Source organism: Bactrocera dorsalis, chromosome 1, assembly GCF_023373825.1.
Source record: "Bactrocera dorsalis isolate Fly_Bdor chromosome 1, ASM2337382v1, whole genome shotgun sequence".
In the NCBI taxonomy this organism is placed as follows: Eukaryota; Metazoa; Arthropoda; class Insecta; order Diptera; family Tephritidae; genus Bactrocera; species Bactrocera dorsalis.
In genome coordinates, this window is record NC_064303.1 from 85,760,954 (window position 1) to 85,784,257 (window position 23,304).

Below are 23,304 nucleotides of genomic sequence, written 5' to 3' on the forward strand. Positions count from 1 at the left end.
CGAGTACTGTCATTCACCCCGGTGGATGAACGTTTACCCACAATCCGCATCAAAGCGAAGTTCTTCAACATATCGCTGATCTGCGAGCACGCCTCGACGGAAGAGAAAGACGATGTGACCAAAGATGCCTTCTATGAGCGCTTGGAGTGCACCTATGAGAGCTGCCCCCGCCACGATATCAAAATCGTGCTTGGCGACTTTAACGCCAGGATGGGCAAAGAAGGTATCTTTGGTACTATGGCCGGTAAACCACAACGAAACATCCCCAAATGGGTTAAGGCTGATGAACTTCGCCGGAGCCCGAAATATGGTTATCTGTAATACTAGATTCCATGTCTCTGGATCGAAAAACCATCAACCAGATTGATCATATTGTGATAGGCGGAAGACACGTCTCCAGTGTTTTAGATGTGCGTGCGCTCCGAAGTCCTAACATCGACTCGGACCACTATCCTGTTGCAGCCAAGATTCGTACCCGCCTCTGTGCAGCAAAAAATCCACGTCAACAAACACAACGAAGCTTCGACGTCGAGAAGCTGTAATCACAACAGACAGCCGAACGATTTTCTACCCGACTTGCACTCCTGCTCTCTGAGACAGCTGCAACCGAAACCATTGGTTTTCGGAAAATGCAAAAGAACAGCTGGTACGACGAGGAGTGCCGTGTCACAGCGCTACTTCGCAACATTACGATCGATCACAACACGTGCGGGTTGGGATAGATACCGAGAGTTGAAGAGGGAAGCGAGACGCATTTGTAGACAGAAAAAGAAAGAGGCCGAAATGCGTGAGTATGAAGAGCTTAATAAGCTGGCCGACAGGGATTACCTCTCGAAAATTCTACGAAAAAATGGACAAGGAAGCAAAGCAAACAGGTCTGGCAGTGAACGAGGGCAAGACGAAATATCTCCTACTTCATAAATAAACAGTCGTCGCACTCGCGTCACTGCTGACAATCATAACTTCGAAGTCGTAGGTAATTCCCTCTATCTTGAAACCAGTTTTTACACCAACGCGGAATAACTCTTGCCAGCAGGTATTAGAGAGAAAGAGGAAGTCCTCCACTCCGTTGAAAAAAATTAGTGAAGCAGGACCTGGCTACGCTTGGAATCTCCAATTGGCGCCAAACAACGAAAAGGCGAAACGGTGCACTGTTGTAAACTCTATTTGTTTTTTTATTCATATCATTAAAAAGCGGCGTTTTATTACATGCTCAATGTGTGATATTTCTCCGTTCATGACTGTATGTATCTTTGTATCTATATACATATGCTAATTTGTTATTTTTTAATACCCGCTCAAATATTATTTTTAAACAACTCTAATACCCAGTACCAAATAAATTATATCTAAATATGCGAAATCATGTCGGTATGTATGTATATATGTAAGTATATTTATAAGTATGATACTGTATATTTATGTGTATTTCTCATAACCTTCGTTTATTGCAGTCGTCTATCAACGAATATCGGTTTAGTTTACAATCACTTCGGCTTCATTTTCCATCCGTGAGCAATGCTTTCCGATTTATGGCAAAAGCACTTACGCTAAAGAACATAACGGCAGCAACTAAAATTCAAAACTTGTTACATTTTAGCAAGTCTGAGTTTATGCCATATTTACCAAACGTCAAAGCTATTTTAATGACGGCCTTCAATTTCACCATTTTGTTTTTAATAGTTTGCTTTTCGACTACGATTTGAACTTCACGACTTGCAGAGTTGACTAGACAAACGATTTACTGGCGACTGCTTTAAATAAGTTTTCGCGACGCGACTCACACATTCTTCATATATGAAGTCATTTAGTTTAGTCAGCGATCAGTGGAAAATATTAAGGGTTTGAAATCGTGACGGAAATTTAAACGCTTACAGATTTTACGACTGTTTTCAAATGCTAAATAATATTAATTTGGGTTTATTTTTGTACACTGACAACATGTTGGACCGAGTATAATAGTTTTGTTCACCTAACTCTTACTTGTAACACCTAAAATCAGATAATAAACTCCTTCATAGAGTTTGAAAATTAGCACAATCAGATTTTCTTCGGTATCAAACTAAGCTGCAAAATCGTGAAATCGACCTTTAGCTATATCCTTCACCGTTTGGGCAAGCTGCCTCTGGGCTGACTGAGACATCACAGTGCATGAAGGCGAAGACTTGTGTATTTCCTCATTCATCCCATTATGGTGGACTTTATATGCAACCTCAGAATGCGTTGAATAACTGAATAAAACCGCTAATATGGTACCTGGCGGTAGATACCGCGAGGAGTAGAGCTCCCCGATTTTAATACTCAATATGGAAGTCAAGGAGATGGAGAGATGAGGTACAAGACACTGGAAGAGATATCGTTACTGAAGCGATAGGGCCTGTTGAAATTCACAAGCATTCTAAAGGGTTGCTCATGCACTACATAACGGCACTTCATCTTATATCACTAAGGACCAAAGCTGGTATATATTATACTTTGCTTATTAGCCTATCAGACTAACCTAACCAAAACTAAGCACAAATTATGTCTCCGATGTATGTCAACTCTAAAGATATTTATGAACTTATCTTTATGAAATTGTGAATCCAGATGCTGAATAATATCATATAATATATTAAAAAAAAAAAAATTTCGAGTTACTTTAGTTTAATTATAATATCGGCTGAAAACGTTCCGGACCCTGATCTAATCCTCATATATGGTACGTATGCTGCTGTCGCACCTATTTTATAATGTGGATATTCTTGGATATATAAGCACAATTCTTCTTTACTGGCGTAGACACCGCTTACGCGATTATAGCCGAGTTAAGCACAGCGCGCCAGTCGTTTCTTCTTTTCGCTTATAGAGTTTGGGTTTTGTTCGTCGAGAGAGGACTTTACTTCTTAATTGCCTACTTAATCCGCAGTAGCACCTGTTAGCAAGAGTAATCCTGCGTTGGATTTCCAGGCTGACACTGTTAGTGGTGTTTACACTGGTTCCTAAATAGACGAAATCTACAACTTCAAAGTTGTAGTGACGTGAGAGCCAAGTCGCGTGTGCGACGACTGTTTGTTTGATGATATTTCGTCTTGCCCTCGTTCACGGCCAGACCCATTTGCTTTGCTTCCTTGACCAGTCTGGAGAAAGCAGAACTAACGGCGCGGGTGTTGAGGCCGATGATATCAATATCATCGGCATACGCCAGCAGCTGTGCACTCTTATAAAAGATTGTGCTTGCTCGATTAAGTTCTGCTGCTCGAATTATTTTCTCCAGCAGCGGATTGAAGAAGTCGCACGATAGGGAGTCGCCTTGTCTGAAACCTCGTTTGATATTGAACGGCTCGGAGAGGTCCTTCCCGATCCTGACGGGAGCGTTTTGTGTTGCCCCTAAAACGTCATGGAGGAAAGCGAAGTGGAATGATCTTGTCACTTTCTCTTCCATTGCTCGGTTTTTGCCAGACTGAGACTAAAATATCTCAGTAGACACACCTTTAGCGAACCCTGGGAAGTGGCTAGGATTCATATTAACATCTTTAAAAAATGTACGGTAAGCTTAAAAGACTTCTTCAAGCTATGAGGTTCGAGGGATCCACTGTTAGAAGTTTATAGGTGACATAAGGAACGAATAACTGTTCAAGACAGATCCATCAAGAATCATACGACCTAACCTTACCTAATGTAAGGTAACATTTGGTAATAACTAATTCCTGAAAAAAAATTTATTATAATCGTAAAAGCCTAAATTATTGAAACTTCAACTTGAGAAAAGATAGCAGAGAAAGAGAGAACAGCGATGCCCTTTATACTATTACCGAAACCAATTTTATTTTCTTATAAGGAGAATTATGTCTATTTTGGAAAAAACAGTAATATTAGTTAAGTCGAAAGTTTGCGATTCTTTTACAAATTGAGAAGAATCCACTAAAATATAATAAGCATATGATCATAGAATTCATCCATCTAAGCAAATTAAAGTCTAGAAATGAACAGCAATCAAAGCAAAACCTTTACATTAATATTATTCCACATTATTAAAGAAGAGTACATGTCAAAACACTACACACTGGACTATAACGGTATGCTTCTTGATGTCGTCTATCGAACAATTACACAGTGAGGCTAGTATGCTCCCTGTTAAGGGGCATAAGAGTTCATTAATTTTTATAGAGTTTTCGTAGAAATCATCCAGCCGATCAGAGTTCGAACGCAACTATGTACCATTCAAACATGCACTAACCACCATTCACAGTGTGATCCTATATACACCTTCACCGACTCCCTCTCAGTGAATGGCGTACTTGTAGTCAGACCCCTTACGCAGCTTCGTTCTGGGATACTGTGGCAGGTTAAACTCCATGATACTAACCACTTCTTTCCATGTCCAGCTAAACCCTACACATCTGCCACGCCTCTCCCTATGGTCGGACCCGTCGAAATAGCATATTCCCGGGGTCTACCGTTGGATGACCTCGGATGGCAAACTGATCTGAACCTTACTAACCTAACGGGAACTAGATAACCATTTCAACAACAAAAATGGTCACATAAAAGACGACCGCGAACTTCGATTACGAGATGAGCGTTTAAGTAAGATTTTTAAGCAACAACTGAATTATGATGCTAGTAACTAAAAATTAGAAACACTCACCGATATCGCCAACGATTCATCATTATTTTGATTTCCTTCCTTTCTGGCGTCAAAGCTAGCTCTTGGCCTTTACGTAAGCTCGGCAACGAATTATTCAAAACAAAATCAATAACAGCTTTTTTCATGGCGAAAGTGTAGTCCGCTTTGATTTCACTAATCGTTTCATTGAGTTCGGTGCGCCATTTATTTAACTCCGGCCTTATGAGTATTGTAATTCTTAAAAAAATATATTAATTAATTTTATGATACGGTTTATGATTATTAATCCAACAAGAGCACTGACCTGTTCAGCAAACGTTTGCCCATCGGGGCCACGTGGATTGTGTCAATGCCATGCTTGATGTAATAGTAGTAACGCAACATTTGTTTTTCTTCTTTATTCGGAAACTTGTCATCACCTTCGCTTGGTGGCATCTCGACGTCTTCATCTTCGCAGGCAATTAGTTCCACTAATTTCTTGCGAAAGTTCTCACGTTCCAAGCGCATCTCCATGTAAGTGCGAACTCCTGTGGAGCGGATAAATATCAGAGTTGGACGCCATTTTCATAATGAACACTTTTACTTACGTTCTTTCTTCCTCACTTTCTGCTTATTTTTTGAGCGCATTTCCCGTGTATGGCACAAGAGACTATCCGGAAGAGACGTGGAAATCATTCGGCCATCGAAAATTGCGGAAGTGCACTCGGGCATATTCAGCTCGTACCAAAGGCGTCGTGATCGGTAGCGCGGATTAGCACGAGATTTTAAAATGCTGTTTAGGACATCCGGTTTGGGGCGATTGTAGACTAATTTCAAATTGGAGCAGGGCCGCTTAACGGCTCCGGTAGAAGTAGACGGTTGAGACATGTTTTATTTAATAGCTGTTATTTAAAAAAATATTTTCTCTGTTCAATTCAATAAATTTCAGAAAATAAATTTTCTACAAATAGACGTTGTGATCGGCACAGAAATTATTTGAAAAGCTTTGTGAATGAAATGAAAGCAAGTGAATAATTCACCCCACACAATGTATACACTTCACCACTTTGAGAACTTTAACAATACCGCCAAATTGGGAATGTATAAATTTCACCAAAAAATGCACACTTCCGCTATTCGCCTCATCGCGACATCTGTATGTTGATTTTCTAGTAAATCATTCGCTATTCGCTATTTAAACAGCTGATAAAATGCGATGTTTCAAAACAACAACAAATGTCAATTTGACAGTCATAATCGCACACATTTCATTGTGCAATCAAAAAAACTGGAAAACTAGAAAAAATGTAATTACCGGCTATTTTATAATATTTTACCAAAAGTAATAACAATAAAATCGCAACTACCTTACCGGTGGCTGAGTTTACTTTATTAGTGCTTGCGCGTCTACACGAATTTCACTTAACGTAACATGATAAATCGCTTAACGAATTTACAAGTGATTCGTCGATTAAGGATAATGTTTTTCTAACAGTTTATTTCTAACAAAATTGCGTGTTATTATTATGTGTAGTTTATTTCAAATGATATTTTTTCGATTCACTCAAAAAATCCACTCGCTTCGGCTATTAGTTGCTTATTGTGTTTGCATTTGTTTTCAATGAATAAACATGAAACAATGTGACTTTTGGTTTCCTTGGCAGCTCTCTTGCACGTGTCGTTCCGGTAGGCAGGCAACAAGTTTGAAGCAGTGCAGTTAGTTGTTTATATCCTCATAAGGAAGCTAAATTATTTAAGTGTAAAAAAGATGTTGCTGCAACAATTCACCCGCGCATTCCACACCACACGTATTGCGTTAGCCGGTGTTGAGAAGAGTGCCTTGGCCACGCTGCGCAAGAAGACTGGTTACACATTCGCCAATTGCAAGAAAGCCCTGGAAAAACATAATAACGACATCAATGCGGTAATTATTAAATGAACTATTATTTTATAAGTATTTTATTCACGAAATTTGTGTATTTATAGGCTGAAAAATGGTTGAACGAACAAGCCCAAAGTATGGGTTGGTCAAAAGCCACAAAACTTGCAGAAAGGACAACAGCTCAGGGTTTAGTTGGTGTACTTATTCACGGCAACATCGGTGCTATGGTGGAAGTCAACTGTGAAACCGACTTTGTTGCACGGAATGAGCATTTCAAGAATTTTGTCGATCACGTGTCACGCATTTGTGCTAAGTACACTGAAACTACTGATTTCGATGGAGATTTATGGAAGGTATGGGAGAAGTAGGTTAATGATTGACTTATAAAAATGTTTGGCACGTATGAAATTCATTTGGCGTCACAGATAGAGGTTAGAGAAGTTTCTCCAGAAAAGAATATACATATAGATAGTACTGTGATCAAATTGAAAGCTGATGTTAGTTGAAATTGTGGCGAAATAATCACGAATAACCAATGCAGTAGGAGATGATGCTTTATCGCACTTCTTTGTTGAATAAATTCAGACATAGTAAAAATCGAAGAATTCTTTTTTAGAGCCTCACAAAACGACGCGTATCTCAAATACTAATGAACATTTTGAAGTAAAATTTAGCATAGATGTCACTAACAGCACTACCAACTTACAAAAAAAATTTTACCGAATCGAGAAACACGCGAAGTAGATATAAATTAAAAAGTCGCCTTTCATTTTGATCACACCAGTATATAGAATATAGCCGCCTGACATTCAAAATTTATTTATGCACTTAATAGGTGCGAGTTTAGGTGATGTTTTTTCGTCAAATGGTTTGTAACTGTTACTTATGTATCGTTATGTTTTTACTATGAAGGCGAAGCAGTAGAGCGTCAGTATCAATAACTTGCAATATTCATTTTGTTAATTGTTCATTCATTCATTAAATTGGGTTGGCCAATAAAATTGGTGTAAGTAATATATAATAAATAAGTGGTTATTTCGAAGAATTTTTCATATCAATTTAAGTATTGGAGATGGACTTAACGTTAGCCCGCAGAGAATTCGGCGTCGATTAGTGAACGGTAATCTACCGAGACGGAAAGGCAGAAAAATTCCTCATATACGAAAACTCCACATACAGAAGAGAAAAGATTTTCGCCGAAATAACGGTAAAGAATTTTATTGTAGATACAGCACAAAGACAATCAAACATAAAGCAGAATCATATTAATGTGGCGATGTTTCTCCCGGCAAGGCATAAAGGACACAAAGGCCTTCTTTGTGTACAGAGATATATTGCAAAACGTTATTTGAGAAGTTTTGAAGTGACCTTAAGAGAAGAATGACAGCTTTTTCATTTCAAAAAATGAATAATTGTGGCGGAAAGCAAAGGAACTTTGAGATGATACTCCATTGGAAACGGGCCGAAAATTAATTCAATCCATGCTGAATAGGATGAAAAAACGTATGAAGAACCACGGAGAAAATACAGGTTATTGAAAACCCATGGACGGAATAAATAATAACTTGTTTTGCCAAAATTATTTCTATAATATTAAATTTATCATGAAATCTGTAACGCCAAAGAGAAAACGTCGGAGACCCTATAAAATATATGTGTAAATGATCAGCATAAGGAGCTGAGTCGATTTATACATTTGTCTGTCCATCTGTCTGTATATGCGCGAATTAATCCTTCAGTTTTTAAAATATCTTCAAGAAGTAAATGGAAGTATGAAAATCCATTCCATATATGGAGTCTTTTTTTTTATTTATGAGGGTATTAAGCTTTGGTGCACCGAAGTTACCCGAAGCAATTTAAGATTTAAAGTTGGTTCTGTCAGAAATTATAACTAATTAATGTTTTCTGTATATTTTGAGATTCTGAAAATTAAGCACTACATAATTTAATATCGATACTAATTTTATTAAATTAATTATTTTTATTAAACCGACAGCTCGGATTCGAAGCTGAAGCGCTGAAGAACCTCCGGATGGCAGATGGCAAAACACTAGGAGACCACCTGGCATTACTCATTGGTACGGTGGGAGAAAATGCCTCAATTAAACGTGCGATATGCTTTAAGACCAGCAATGATTTGCAGTTAGCTGGGTATGCTCACCCGACAGCCACGAATGTGGCTGCAGCCGAGAACACTACGCAAATCGGCAAATATGGAACAATTGTGGCTTTCCGTGGTTCTGAAGTAGATGATGAACTTCAGAAAAATCTTTGCCAGCATATTGTTGGTCTTAACCCAGTGAAGATTGGTGAAGAAGGCAAAGATAAACCAGTGGCTAATAAAGATGACGAGACATGTCTCATACACCAAGAATACTTGCTAGACCCTGATCGCACAGTAAACGAAGTGCTAAAGGAAAATAACGTGACAATCATTGATTATCAGCGATACGAATGCGGGGAGGCAACAAAAAATGAGCGGTTGGAACAGGCTGAAGTAAGCAATTAATGCCGTATGCTTGCGAATCTGTAATGTTATATAATCCATGAATTGTTGTTTTAAACTTAGTCACTGCTAATTTCAAATTAAAATTTATAGAAATATGAACAAAAATAAATATTCACAATTCCATAAATTTCCCAAGTAATAATACGTTTATTGTTTTCGTTCCACCATACATATGTTTGGATGTGGTACAAGTTTACACTATTCAAACATACTATATATAGACCCATATATGTATGTTTGTATATAACAGAATATTTACATCGTCACGCAAGTATATAGCAACCCTTCGACCGATGAGAGTTGTCACACTATATATGTACATATATTTATGTACATATGTATGTATATACACGGTTTAACCACACTCTGTACTGGCGGATCTACGCATGAGCGCCTTCAACCAAAGACCTCTTTTTTAAGCTTTGAAACAACGCATGTGCACAGGTAGACCAAAAGAACAAGTGAGAGAAATTCTGCAGGTTATGGGGAGTTGAAAATGTTCTCTATTATGTGTAATTGTACACAATACTGTGATTATAGCCAAAAATAAGTGTGTAGAATAAAATTAAAGAACAAAAGGGGGAATGCTTAGTCAGCTACTAGGGCAATGGCAAATGCGTTCAACGGCATCGCATGCCGCCATGTTTGCGTATGGATCCAAATGTGTGAACATGTATGTATGTGTGAGTTCTGAGCCATGAATTTGTACTTGCTAAGTACCATTTAACATTTGTTATTACGTCATTATGTATAAAATTGGGAATGTTTCATCTCTGTATTGGAATTAATTTTAATTTTTAGATTTTGTAATATACAAACATTATCATATATTTAAGAAAACTGAATTTTATACAAATATTTTCGATAGTCGTAAAGCGTGTCCTTTTAGAGGTCACCCGAATCTCTTTTGAGTTATGTACATAAGTATGTACATATGTATATCCAAAATTTAACGCAACACTTCACGAAATATACATACATAAGTATGTAGGAATGTATGTTTCGAAATAATGAACCACAAAAAGTGACTGCCACAACAACAATAAAAACAAAATATTTACTAACTCTTCGCTTTTTCAGCTCCATTTCTAAATTATCAACAACCAGCAGCACACAGTTTTTCTGCTCACCAAAACAATGGAAAAATGCTCAAAAGATTACAACAATAAAATCATAAAACTTAGCTCTTAATAACAGTAGCTAAAACAACATAAACAATAACAAAACCATTTCATTTCGGACATTAAAGGTCTCTAAAACTTTTTTGTTGCAATTGTTGTTGCTCCTAATGGCACATTGTTGTTTAGGTTTAGTGGAGTTTGAAAAACATATGCAGATATGTAATTAAAGTTCGCGCGCTGTTCGTCGGGCACTCAGTTATGAATTTTCTGATTTCACGCACTCATCGCGGGACTCGCATAAACGCACCATTACATTAATTTAAATTTAAAACCAAAACCGAAAAAATTACGCCTGTTTTATTATAAAGTGGCTTGTGCATTAATTCCACGGTTTCGCTGGTCGAAAAGGCAAAATACAATAATTTCTGAAAAATCATGTTTTAGGACTTCGAAGGTAGGACAGCAAGAGGTGAATATTCGTCAAAGTTGAAATTTGAGAAAAATTATAAAAACGGTAACGGTGTGTTAATGAAGTGCAACGAATGTCGTGTTTGACAGTGACAGTGATCGATTATAGATGAAAGAAGATTTAAAGTAAACTCGTGAAAAATGCAAAGAAAGCTATACTAATTACATACATACATACATACATACATATATGTACATATATTGAAAAATATGTTGAAGATACAATAATTATAAATACTACCAGCTAATAATATTTAAAACAGTTCAGATGCTTTGCCAGAATTATGCAACAGAAAACCACATGCACTAATTAAACATTTGTTTTACTTCGGTAATAAAACTGTAGGGATTTAATATATTTACTTATTATTATAATACCTTTCACAGGTGTATTTCGTATAGCGTTAAAGGGTATACAAATATTTTGTTTTTGCTTTATATCCTATCTGACTCCGCTATAACCGCGTAAGGTGTTTAAGCCAATAAAGAAGAAGAAGAGGTCTTATCTGAACAATTTGTTAGGATATAGCGATGCCTAGAACAATTTTTGTGTTTTTTTGTCAAATAAAGAAGTTTTCCGTACAAGGACTTGAATTTAATTGGCCAATTTGTATGACAACTACAGTTACGGACATAAAATAGGATCACCATAAGTAATTTTCATTTGATTTGAATGCAACTGAAATTAATTTTTTTTATTTACTCCATGCCAAGTGTTATTGGTAAAACAGTAAAAATATTGGAACAAAATGTCATAAATATTGAAAAAACAAAGGTGAAATGCAAATTTCAAAAATTCGGAGGCCAAAAAAATGGAATTAAAATATCTTACATTGTGACATGAAAGTACCTGGAAATTGTAAATAAAAAGCAAAATTTTAAAAATTTATTTTGTCGCCTTCAAAGTAATCTCCACCAGATGTAATACACTCGAGCCAACGATTTTCAGGTCCTCGAACACTTTCATAAGCACTTTTTGGGATGGCCTTCAGCTCCTTCAGCGAATTTTGTTTTATCTCTTCGATCGACTGCAAACGGTTTCCATTACATAAATACATAATTGATACAAATGTTCATTCCTCAGATCTAATTAAGCTAGTATTACTACTTAGTAGGCTTTGTAAATTCAGCATTTTTCGGTTATAAAACTATTTTTGGATTTTTTTTGTACATCAATGAAAATTTTTAAGACAATTTCAAAACGAAATCTTTGATTCTATTTTATTGTCTGTAACGTGTATTCTATAGACGTCCGATCCGAAAAAATTCTTTGGTTATTAAAGCATTGCCTTGGGCAAAAATTCATGTGAAATTTCGTGAAGATATATTGTCAAATAAAAAGTTTTCCATACAAGGACTTGAGTTTGAATGGTAACTAAATGAGCACTATAGTTTTCCGTTATCGATGGTTCCGACAAATGAGCAGCTTCTCTGGGAGAAAACGACATGTGAAAAATATCATATCGATATCTCTTGTTGGCATATATACAGACAGAGGTAGAGGCGATCAAGATTAGATAAGTAAACTCAGCTCGCCGCTTAATATAGCCTGTTGAGGTTATTAAACACTGTTAAGTTTTTGTTAGAAAAATAACATTTCAAACAATAAAACCAGTGAATATACATACATACTATATAGTACTTACTACTTGTTATTTCTAATTAACAGTTGGATTTTCACATTTTTATTTCGAAATAATAATTAAGTATTAATTGTTGTGTTTTTGTTCTCTAGTGTTAAAAAATCAAAGAACTTTTTCCGCGTGTGACAAATTTAAAAAGGAAAGTTTATAAATTTTGTAAAAAAAGAAGCTATGAATCAACGATTGGCAATGCTGCAGTTCAATTTCATCAGACAGGTAAGAAAGCCAATACCGTTATATACAATAATGTTATTTCGAAACTTTACTATTAAAATAAATATAAGAAACACTCCAGATCATTCTACATAATAGAGTTCCAGTGGCGCTGTTTAACAGCACGTAAAAGCCAATCCTTCACCACTAGAGCTTGGAGAGAACAGTAGATAATTGATGAGAATTTTTAATTCTAGGTTGTTTAATATTCCAATTGTGCTACATAACCCAGTTCTGTTGTAAAAACTGATATTACGAGCAGAATTCTAACAAGTAAGGAATGGCTAAGTTTGGATGTAACCGAACCTGTTATATTTTTGCAACTTCCGAAGGTCAAAGACGGGGAAATACCTTTAGGTGCATACGATTTGTTAATTACATATATAGGGCCACAAAGTTGCACCGTTATTAGAAAAACACGCTCTCACAATTTTAGCAAGATAACTCATATATTTTCTGATATGTGCGGTACTCGTATAAAGTCAGCCGGAAGTTTGATATTTGGTGATTAAGGAAAAGATTGACTCGATTCAACCCATTTTTAACATACAGACATTCTATTATATACTTATCTCGATAAAAAAAGTCAGTCACAGGTCTTAGGGGTTCATATTTTCACTATATAGGGGCTTGAACAGTTACGATCCGATTTCATCCATTTTTACAGGGTCGCTAGGAGTACTCAAGGAATTAGTATTAAACGAATCATTATTATAGCCTAAAGGATTTAGGAAATATATACATTAAACTTCTTAGAAAAAAATGTTTAGCCTACAAGTGGCACTTGTATCTGCGATCCCCTATGCCAAATATATAACAATTCTATATTTATCTTAATTTAGTGCTTAGTTATGGTACTTTCTAGGTTTTCGTGGCAGTGGTTCGATTACTCCCATATACAAACTCGTCCTCCGTTTTTTGTCAAGGAACACGTTTACCACGTTTCATTACGATATCTAAATTTTTCTCAAGCTACAGTTTGTACAGACAGACATCCGGATTTCAATTCGTCTCGTCATCCTGAACATTAATGTATATTATATATGTATGTATATTGGGTTGTCAAAAAAGTCTTGCGGTATTTTGGCTAGTTGGCGCTGAAAGCGCATAGTTCTAGTTTTATTCGTCGCATCGGGTCATGCTATACCTTTTTGGAAAGCTCGATTCACGCGATAACACGTGTTTGATTGATTGTCGTTTCTTTCAAGTCGTTCGTGAGTTATAGCGTCGCAAACATGGAGCAAAATAAAGAGAAAATACGGCATATTTTACAGTACTACTACGATAAAGGCAAATATGCATCTCAAGCCGCCAATAAAATTTGTGTAGTTTATGGACCCGATACAGTTTCCTGTCGTCGAAAATTGCGATAAAATCGCTGAATTGGTCGAAAGAGACCGGCATAGTAGTCATCAAACCGTTATAAACCATTTGAAGAAGCTTGGAGTCACTAAGAAGCTCGATGTATGGGTGCCACACGAATTGATTCAATAAAAATACCGCAAGACTTTTTGACAACCAATATAACCCTCTATCTCGATTAGTTTTAGGTAATACAAACAATGAATAAAATTACTTTGAATTATGAAGTTCACTTAGTTATCGGCTTCAGTGCTTAAAGATACTTTCAGTGAAATTAATTTATCTATTGGCTAGACCTTTTAATTTTACTTTTTGTTTAATTTGAAGAAAACCATTAAGCCAGAAATTCACATGCGACTTATAATCGGTAAAGATAATGTACACCGATCTCTGTGATTGATGTTTCAGCATAATAATGTATTTTTCAAAAAGCGCTTTCATGGCTTGGTAGAACAGGAATTCTCCAATGAAATTTTTCCTCAATCTATACTTTAGCACTTTTATATGGGATTCAAACAAAACATTTTACACCAATCTATTAAAACATTTTCGATCGATTCAGTTTGTGAAGCGCTATTTATATGGACCTGTCCGCATCAAATTTGATCTTGAGCGTATGAAGCAATGAAACATTATAATACAAAATTATCTACCCAGACGATGAAGCAGACGTTTCATTGCCCGACTATAAAGAAGTCCTCTCCCGACGAGCATACTATATTGTGGAAAAGTATGGACGATGACATCATCTGATGAGTCGGCATTATGAGTTTTCCAGAGAAAGGTTCAGCGGAAGATTTATGCTCCTTTGCGCATTGGCAACAGCGAATATCCCAGTCGATGGAACGATGAGCTGTACGAGATATACGAAGACACATACATAGTTTAGCGAATTAAAAGACAGCGGCTACCCTGGCTAGGTCATGTCATCCGAATGGACAAAACCACTCCAATTCTGAGACTATTCGACGCAGTAACCGCCAGAGAAAGCAGAGCAAAAGGAATACATCCACACCGTGAGAAAGACCAAGGATGGAAGGACCTGGCTACACTTGGAATCTCCAAATGGCACCAAACAGTGAAAAGGAAGGACAGCTAGCGCACTGTTATAAGTTTGGCTATAACCGCATAACCAATATATCCGCCAATAAAGAAAAAGAAGATCCACCCCGATCCTAAAAAATTAATTTCAATATAATTTATGTTTTTACTAAGTCGCAACATTGTAAACTTGTGATTAAAACAATTTCTTAGGATGTCACCTCGCGTGGTTTAATATTACGAATTCCTTGAAAAATCATAAGTTGAATCACATAAGGTTATAATTATGAGGGCTCACGTAAAATGACATTGTTCTTTTCATGTTTCGTCATTCAATATCAATGAAGTTCGGTAATAAGAAAATGCACACACATAAAATTTTATGCCGATACATACTATATACATGTATGTATATGTATACATACATATGTATGTATGTCGCGCATTCCTATTGAATTATTTATGTGTCAGAAATCAATGAAACCGTTAATTACAGTTGCTAGTGCCGAAACAAAAAAAAAACACTAAGGCATAACAAAAATCAATAAGTTAGATAAATGATTGGGACAATGCAACATAGAAGATACGGGGACCAAAGGTGTATGAATGCATTTGCGTACCTGAAAGTAAAAACAATCTGAATGGAAAGTTAATTTGTTATTGTTTATCAATTTACATGCTGATATTGTGCCGGCATTGATAAAAAGTCATATGTGCGGATACACATTAATTTGCTTATCAGCGCCATTGATGTTGTTTTTTATGATTATTATTTGCATCTGTTTGGGATGAGAGGCGTGCAGAGTGGGCGGGTTGTCCATATGATAACAATGATATTCTTATTGAAATATTTACGACACAAATAATAATAAACACATAAAAGTCAAGCAGACGAAGCACCAACACCTAACACACATATGCGTACACTATATATAATACATACCTACATACGTTTATACATATACATAGATAAAAAGAACAGACGATCGTGACTAATTGCTATGATTTCACTAATGAGTGTGAGGGGCAAATTTATTTGCATTTATCTCAAATCTGAGAAGAACGCTACACACCGAAGATGAACAACTTTAATTAAAGCAACGGTAAACAAAACTTTTCCAAAGAAATCCAAGAAAGCTGTGTAGAAATAACCAAAAAGTAGTTTCAAAATACATATCTGCATACATACGTATGTATGTACTTATATACAAGTAGTTGATTTGAAGCTACTTTTCTCTAGTTGGAGACGTTGCGCCGTACTTCCGGCAATCAAAATATAATCAGCGCTGGTCAGCATAGTTCTCACAAGCTCACTTCGGGGCAGGTAGCTTCATACATATTCATATAATATTATGTGAGTATTTACTGTGGTGCACAGAAATAACCGCGAGCGCCAAGCGATCCGGAAGCCACAATAAGAATGTGTTCGCTTCAACAATTGTGCAGTGGCGAAGCTATCCCTAGCTTTCGTGGACATAATTAGGTCAGTAGCAAATATACATCAATGGGAACATGCGCGTAGATAGGTGAATAATAAAACAAGAAAAATCTTAACTTCAGTTGCAACGAAACAATAATACGCTTCTTAAAAGATTCCTTACAAGAACGTATTTTTGATAGATCAGTTTGTATGGCTCTTGTATGCTATAGTGTTCCGATTACTAGTCGAAATGCTCGAACGATTCCTCGAAAGTTGGGCTCGGTGGATGGGCCATCTGAGGCATAGCCGCGGCCAACATAGAAAAGAGATAATCTTAAAAAAATATATGTCAAAGAAGATTATTTCGCATGATAATAAACATTCCCCATTCAATTTGAAGTTTCTATGTTTTTTCTTTAAAAATGTGGGAACCTCGAAATGAATCACCGCTCATATATTTTGGCATGCTAAAAACTCTAGCTAACAACATATTTACTTTTCATTATTCGCCACAGCAAATTAAAACAGTGCGCGCTTAAAAGAGTGTCTTCAAAAAACATTAAGCTCTTTCTTAACTCTTTTTAAATATTTTCTAACAGTTTTAAACACATTCGCTTTTATAATATATTTTATTATTATCTTTAAGTTGGTGGTTAATTAAGAGGAAAACATATACTTTCGGTTTAACACTACGAAAGTTATGCTTTTACCAACAGCGTGAGCTAAGTTTATGGCTAAAGAAAGTCGCTGAACCGTAAGCAAGTGCTTAAACGAATTGAACTCACGAATATTCCAACAATGCCTTATACTATACATACAGTGTGATAAATTGATAAAAACCCAAGGCTGATAATTATTATATGTAATATCTAATGGACTTACAACTAGATGAATACAGTGATTATTGTAATACCCCTTTGTTTACTTTCCAATGCAGAGTTTTTAGAGTCGCAATTAATTTTCATCTCGTGATCACTCACCAACGGCCACGTACAGTGTTTTTACCATTGGTGATCTAATTTTTATATTACCAGTGAGAGGCTATTTGTTCCGTCAAAACGTATTTAAGTAAGTCTTCATTAAAAAAGTTATTTTACTCACATTTTTATCTTAATATGCCTAAATAAGCAGAAAAAAAATTTTTGACAATGAAATACTGTTACATTCTTTTATAGAAAATTATCTGCCTGACTTGATTTTGATCAATCAGTTCGGGATTCGAGAACAAAATCCAATATTAATCATCGGAAATCACTTTATTGTTTTTCAAAATATTATATATTTAGATCTATACACTTTTTCATGCCTTTGCTCCAATTGCCGAAGCACTTTTTCCACTTTGATTTAGGTATCTCCAAAACATGGGTTCAGAACGCATCAACAACATCTTCAGGCGTTGAAAAACGTTGATTTCTTAGTTTATCCCCTACGTACGGAAATAAAAAAAAGTCATTCGGTACCAAGTCAGGACTATACGGAGGATGACTCATAAAATCGATGTCTGGAGTGCTCAAAATTGCAGTTGTTTCAATCGAGGAGTAAAGGCTAGCTTTGCCGTGGTGAAGTGTTATCCGTCTTCGGCGGTTGGTTTTCATGATTTCTTGAAAGACAATTGGCAAACTGGAGGTTGTGCATCACTCAGAATTTATCGTTTTGCGTTGATACAGTGACATGGTTGCGACATGTTCAGTTGTTCCAAAAAAATAGGCAACCATTTGCTTGGAAGTGCTTCGTGCGCCAACAACTTTTGTTGGATTCGACTCATCTTTCGGGCTCAAACGCGAAAATCCACGATTTATCACCTGTCCCGATGTCATAGACGTGTTTCGAAGCACCGGTATCGTATTTTGTTAACATTTCTCTCGACCAATTGACACACTGAATAATTTTTTTTACAGTCAAATGTTCATGAAATATTAAATCTAGGCTAGTCCCATTAACACCCATAGTTAAATATTTCAATCAAACGATAGGTCATATGACGGTCTTGCAATATCAGTTTGCGCACATCTTCGATAGTTTCCGGAACAACAACTGATTTTGGACGATCTTCACGAAATTCGGCTTAGAGAGATCTAGGACCTTGGTTGAATTCACTTGATGGATCTTCATCGTCAAGAATTGAATTAAGTTCATCTATGCACTCCTGATGAGTTGATCCAAAAATAATATAGGGAGAATGTTTGCGCTTTAAATCCATTTTTTTGCACGAGAAGAATATTTTAAACTACTGTAAACAACATTTGTGAAGACATCTTGACATACTTGTATAAAAATGTTTTTCCTATAATTTAATTCAGCTGTAGTTCAGTAGTCCGATATCGCCGGTTCGGGAAAATTAGCAGCTTTTTTGGGAAAAAGGTACATGATCTTTGACGTTTCCTTTTGGGTGTTATAAACTTCGTTGCAAACCTGTTCAGGGTATAAATATATATGTAGCTTTTATTTTCTGTAGAAGGGCAAATTATGATAATTAGCCTTGCAATATTTTTGCGCAAAATTACAGTTATAATTATATCTTATTTTTATTAATAAGGAATTTAAAATGTAACAAACCGTTGCAAAAACAAATAAAGACAACTTAAATGAAAATACAGAGTTTCCCAAACATAAAATTATAGATTGAGTGCAACTTAATTACACATCAAATATGAGTTCGTTTGTTCGCAAATCTTTTTTCTGCACTAAATTTCTAAATACGAACGACTTCAACACCTTGAAGTTGCAGCTACAGTTGAGTACCAGTGTATGCTTGTATGTATATACATATGTAACACCGATATTTAGTACTTTAGCCACCTTTCTAACAAACTCAAAACAAAATATTTCGTGTTTTTTCAATTTACCAATGGAAATTTGGCAACAGCATCTCCACCTCTACCACTACTAATGTGATCACTAACTCTGCTGCTCTTGACTTTTCCACTGACTTCGACTTCGAGGGGAGAGGCATTTGCTTGTAGACTTTTACAATGGGCCACAAAAAACGCTGCGGGTCAGCAGCAACTAGCTAAAACAGTTTTGACCCCTGAATGTTTACTTTACACATTAATAACAACAAATATGTAAAGGCTTTGAATGCCAGAGAATAAATATGTAACTATGCATATGTATGTATGTAAGTATAATTACATTCAACTGTATTACTAACTATTTATGTGGGAAGGGAAGTGTAAATAAAATGAAAACAGTTGCTGCCAACTTTAATGAGTTTGATTGCCTCAGCTGAAATATTCAAATGTTGAAATTCACTTAAAAAAAACGCTTTTCAGCAGACTTAAATAATTTAAACTTGAAGCTTTTTAGCCCACTTAATTAGATTTTGCAACACGTTAACGAGCTCATTCAAAATTATTGCCAAATTATATGTACCTATATACATATGTACATATTTACATATATACATATTTCATTATGCCAAAGAAATAGACCAATGTTAGGGTTAGATTTGTAACTTTTCGACAGGGAGTGAAAATGTCAAAGCTTGGAGAATATATCTATCGGGACAAACCTCCACTGAAAATTTTTACTTTTCGATAACGTCATCACCGAAATTCTTATATCTCTGCACTTTCTGCATGTGTCATCGTTACAACGATGTCGTTACACGGCCCAAAAGTTATACCAATAAGTTGTGACCTGTCCCTAGATCATCTACCATCCCGCAACCAATCATTTTGCTTCCTTTTCGAGACCGTGTGGTTTTGCGTGATTTTCTTCGGGGCCTTTGCATATTATCCTGGAGATCTAGTTTACCCTTAAAGCATTCCATCCATTTCATTATATATCGTTTTTAGAGACTTACGTATTTTCTGTACTAGTTCGGTAGGATGGCAATCTCGTAAGCTATTTAGTTTCCCAGATGCCCTTGGAAACCCCGGAATGGTCTTGGGGCCTGGAACCTAGTATATGTGAAGCCGCCTTGCGGCAACACTTGCATATTTCTAAAGATTTTATAGACTTAAACAGTTCGAAGCCGTGATTGCTCAAAGTTTTGTCCTTCGTTATGGTAACGGAGGGGACGTACGCTATGTCTGGAAAATTCGTAACTAAGACTATTGTCTTTGTTAACCATTCCCTCTATATTCCCTATATTCCCTGCAGTAAGACTCATCATTGGCCAGCTTTAATAGTTTCTTAACAATACGCCTAAGTGATCCGGCTTCGAGCCAGGCTTTGCATATACTAGATGCTCGCTTTTTTGAGAATGTTTGTGAGTGTGACTGTTAGTTTCTCCAGTTTCGAGATTTGATCACATTCCTCGAATCTAGTTAAATTCCCCAATTTTATCTTCCTGAATAAATGCCAGTCAGTGTTCTTAGGACTTCTAAAGGTTTTATTTGTATTGAGGGCTGAGAATTTTGCTTAAAATTCGACATACATATGGTCAGAACTCGATACTATGCGGTGCACATTGGTGATCCTAACACAAAGATCTATTCGCCTTATCAGCCGCATCTAACAAGAACATTGCCCGTTAATTTCGGGTTTCTGTCATGGTCGGGCTAAGTCTCTGGCTCTTCGTTACCTAAGTCTTTGACCTAAGATCTCCCCAAGATCCTTCTTCACCTCTCGCTCCTCCAGTGTGCTTTCAATGTTATTTGCCGAGTTGCGTTTTTGGAGCAGGTACACGCTATCTACGCCATTGACCATATTCCCGAATATTCAATATAAAATATTCTTGGTGAACTTGTTTATTTTAAGGATTTAATTTTGGCTGCCATCCTCCTTGCCGGAGTTAGTGTCCTGCAGCACCCTCCAATATTCCGTCGGCATATCAGGGTTTTGGCTTTTGAGAACGTAAAAGTACCCTTACCTCTCGCAGGACTCAAAGCTTCACAATAACTTCCTTAACCCATAGTAGCTAGGGGTCTTGTTTCCATTTTAGGATTTTGACCCCAATAATCCAGCAAAGTTCGCATAGGTGTACCCGTGGCTCCATCCATTCTTTCGAAGAGCGACTGCTTGCTGCGTTCTATGAGCGCTACGATGAAGTACCTCTTGGCTATCTCACCTGGCCGTTGCTATTACCCTCTAAGTTCAGAAGTTCAAGGTTTCCCTTACTCGGGCCTGACTTTCGGGCTTGTAGTCATTTCTCTTCGGTCGTTTAATCGGCCAGGTTGGTTCACTTTCAGCGACAAGCTGCCCATTTGCTTCAATCCCTTCCTTTCTATCAGTAGATACATTCAACCCCATCCTCAAGCGTCCTATCCAAAACAAATTGCCAGGAAGAGAAGGATGCCTGCTCTAGAAACTAATCCAGATGTCAAGTCGTAATGGTGATAGCGGCTAAATCCATTACTCAGTCAATACCCACGAAAAGCATACATAGGTAGCTGTTCGAAGTGGAATTACTGATTGATTAAATGGATTTGAATTCGTCAAGAAATATAAATTTTGAGTTAAGTTTACTGCCTTTAACTAAATTTTTCAAATTTCGATGAACCAATATTATACCTAGTTTATGTATATACATACATACATAATTTTCTGATATACATATGTACATACAAATCTACACAATTTTTTGTTGGTAATTTTCGATTTAACTATTACAAATTATACAAATTATTGCAATTAAGTTTTGCCTTTTTCGAAAGGTTCAATAAACTGAAAACGGCGATTGCGCACTCTAAGCACAGCTGTCAACAGCTTGCCATGCTGTTGGAGCACTGCGGCATCACACGCTTCAGTCAAAATCTTGGTGGGTTATTATATCGCCAGCAATTTCTTCGCATAATTATCACAACGGATAGATGGATGAAACAGAAAAATCGCACAATCATATCGGCTATAGCCACTTTATGATTTTGCATACAAAAGAGGAAAAAGGCGCATTCGAAATTTCTTTATATCGCCATTCCAACGCGGCCGAGGCGCCCGCTTTTCTCGCAGCCTTTCTCAGCTCACAAAAAAAATCGAAATTGAAAGTGCGCTTTTTATAAAGCTGCGTGCAATAATGCGGCAAGTTGTGCGTTTTATTTGTGATTTATGCAAAGAGCACAAACGAAACCACGAACACCAACAAGCAATCAAACAATACAGAAACGCACTGAGATGTTTTCTTTTGGTGTTGTTGTATGCATTTTGTTTGAGCACAGAGCTCAGCGCATCAAAAACACGTCAATATTGCGGTTAAGATAAACCAAGAAACAGCAAAAAGAAAGAAGCAATTACACGCCATCATAACTAATATAAGGCATGTTGTTGTTGCTTGCGGCCGCTGGTGGTTGCGTGTGCACCGCACACGGAGCAGAGCCCACATCTCAATTTGAAACGCAACAAAAGCTTAATTGCTGAGACGCAACAACCGTTAGGCGCAGCTGTATGCATTTGGATAAATACAGCGAATAGCGAAGACGATAAACACCTTTGCGTTAATATTGAGCAACTACATACATATGTACATAGAAACATAGGCGTGTAGGCATGCAATTTGCCCTGCAGGGAAACCTCCAGCTCAGTGGGTATGAATATTTTGCCACTAAACGGAAAAAGAAAGAATATAATATGTACATCTTAAGTTGTAGAATTGGGGACTGTGGAATATATTCCGTCTCACGCGGCTGAAGGCTGCGCATTCGCATAGATATTGTGACTCATCATTCTCCGCGCATGCTTTGCATTCCGCCGAATCTACTTTTCGCCATTTTTTGAAGGTGGGATTTTATAGTTACGAGCCCTGAGAAGACGCCTACTATGTAACTAACATCAACACTACCCCTAAGTGATTTGTGGTACGTCCTATTTACTTGTGTTCCAAGACCTGCGGAGTTCATCCAGGGTCCATTGCTTGAAACAGTCCTTGTAGAAGCTGAATTGTCTGGGGAAGAATAGGGGAATTGTGTTTTCAGTTGCCCCTGGGCCAACTTGTCTTCCTTTCCGCTTACTTCTATTCTAATACCTAGATTAAAATGGCAGAGTTACCTGCTTAAGTTAGCATAACTTAACGCAATGAGACTGAGAGGCTGAGTGTTGGCGGTACGGATAGCCTTAATTGCCGCTTGGCTATCCACAATAATAGACTTGCAAGTTAGATCAGAAGCCCACTTGGCAT

General features: G+C 36.8%; 3 protein-coding genes and 1 long non-coding RNA gene across 8 annotated transcripts in view; 2 read left to right on the forward strand and 2 right to left on the reverse strand.

Moving 5' to 3' along the window:
• The window catches only part of LOC105225169 (dynein axonemal heavy chain 7), a 44,465-nt gene extending 38,790 nt beyond the window's left edge, over nt 1–5,675 (reverse strand). The window contains exons 1-3 of one of the 2 annotated variants that reach the window (XM_049461796.1): nt 5,197–5,675; nt 4,914–5,136; nt 4,631–4,846 (exon numbers count right to left, since the gene is read on the reverse strand). In XM_049461796.1, the coding sequence (XP_049317753.1) occupies nt 4,631–4,846; nt 4,914–5,136; nt 5,197–5,476 (719 nt within the window). In that variant the 5' untranslated portion in view covers nt 5,477–5,675. The remainder of the gene's footprint in view (nt 1–4,630; nt 4,847–4,913; nt 5,137–5,196) is intronic. The other variant, XM_049461820.1, reaches the window with a different exon arrangement.
• On the reverse strand, nt 1,375–1,871 carry LOC125780348 (uncharacterized). Its single transcript, XR_007423740.1, has 2 exons — nt 1,627–1,871; nt 1,375–1,572 (listed from the first exon to the last, which is right to left on the reverse strand). It is a non-coding gene; the product is annotated as an uncharacterized LOC125780348 (long non-coding RNA).
• Nucleotides 5,676–5,811: 136 nt separating the features above from the next.
• Nucleotides 5,812–9,106, forward strand: LOC105225124 (elongation factor Ts, mitochondrial). 2 transcript variants are annotated; one of them, XM_049462504.1, is made up of 4 exons: nt 5,812–5,895; nt 6,253–6,512; nt 6,575–6,823; nt 8,467–9,106. In XM_049462504.1, exons 2-4 carry the CDS (start codon nt 6,357–6,359, stop codon nt 8,977–8,979), a joined length of 918 nt encoding a protein of 305 aa, XP_049318461.1. In that variant the 5' UTR covers nt 5,812–5,895; nt 6,253–6,356; the 3' UTR covers nt 8,980–9,106. The 2 variants fall into 2 exon arrangements, with proteins under 2 accessions (XP_049318461.1, XP_049318472.1); XM_049462515.1 differs by having other exon boundaries at nt 5,863–5,930.
• Nucleotides 9,107–10,330: 1,224 nt separating this feature from the next.
• LOC105225125 (villin-like protein quail) overlaps nt 10,331–23,304 on the forward strand; it is a 28,099-nt gene continuing 15,125 nt past the window's right edge. Inside the window, exons 1-2 of one of the 3 annotated variants that reach the window (XM_011203463.4) lie at nt 10,331–10,569; nt 12,304–12,427. In XM_011203463.4, the coding sequence (XP_011201765.2) occupies nt 12,383–12,427 (45 nt within the window). In that variant the 5' untranslated portion in view covers nt 10,331–10,569; nt 12,304–12,382. Of the gene's footprint in view, nt 10,900–12,303; nt 12,428–23,304 lie in introns of all 3 variants that reach the window. The other 2 variants (XM_019989842.3, XM_049462382.1) reach the window with 2 other exon arrangements.

Coding starts and splice junctions, on each gene's coding strand:
- LOC105225124 (XM_049462504.1), top strand. CDS start 6,357: ATGTTGCTGCAACAATTCACCCGCGCATTCCACACCACACGTATTGCG. Junction 6,513..6,574: donor ATAATAACGACATCAATGCG/GTAATTATTAAA, acceptor GTGTATTTATAG/GCTGAAAAATGGTTGAACGA. Junction 6,824..8,466: donor TCGATGGAGATTTATGGAAG/GTATGGGAGAAG, acceptor TTAAACCGACAG/CTCGGATTCGAAGCTGAAGC.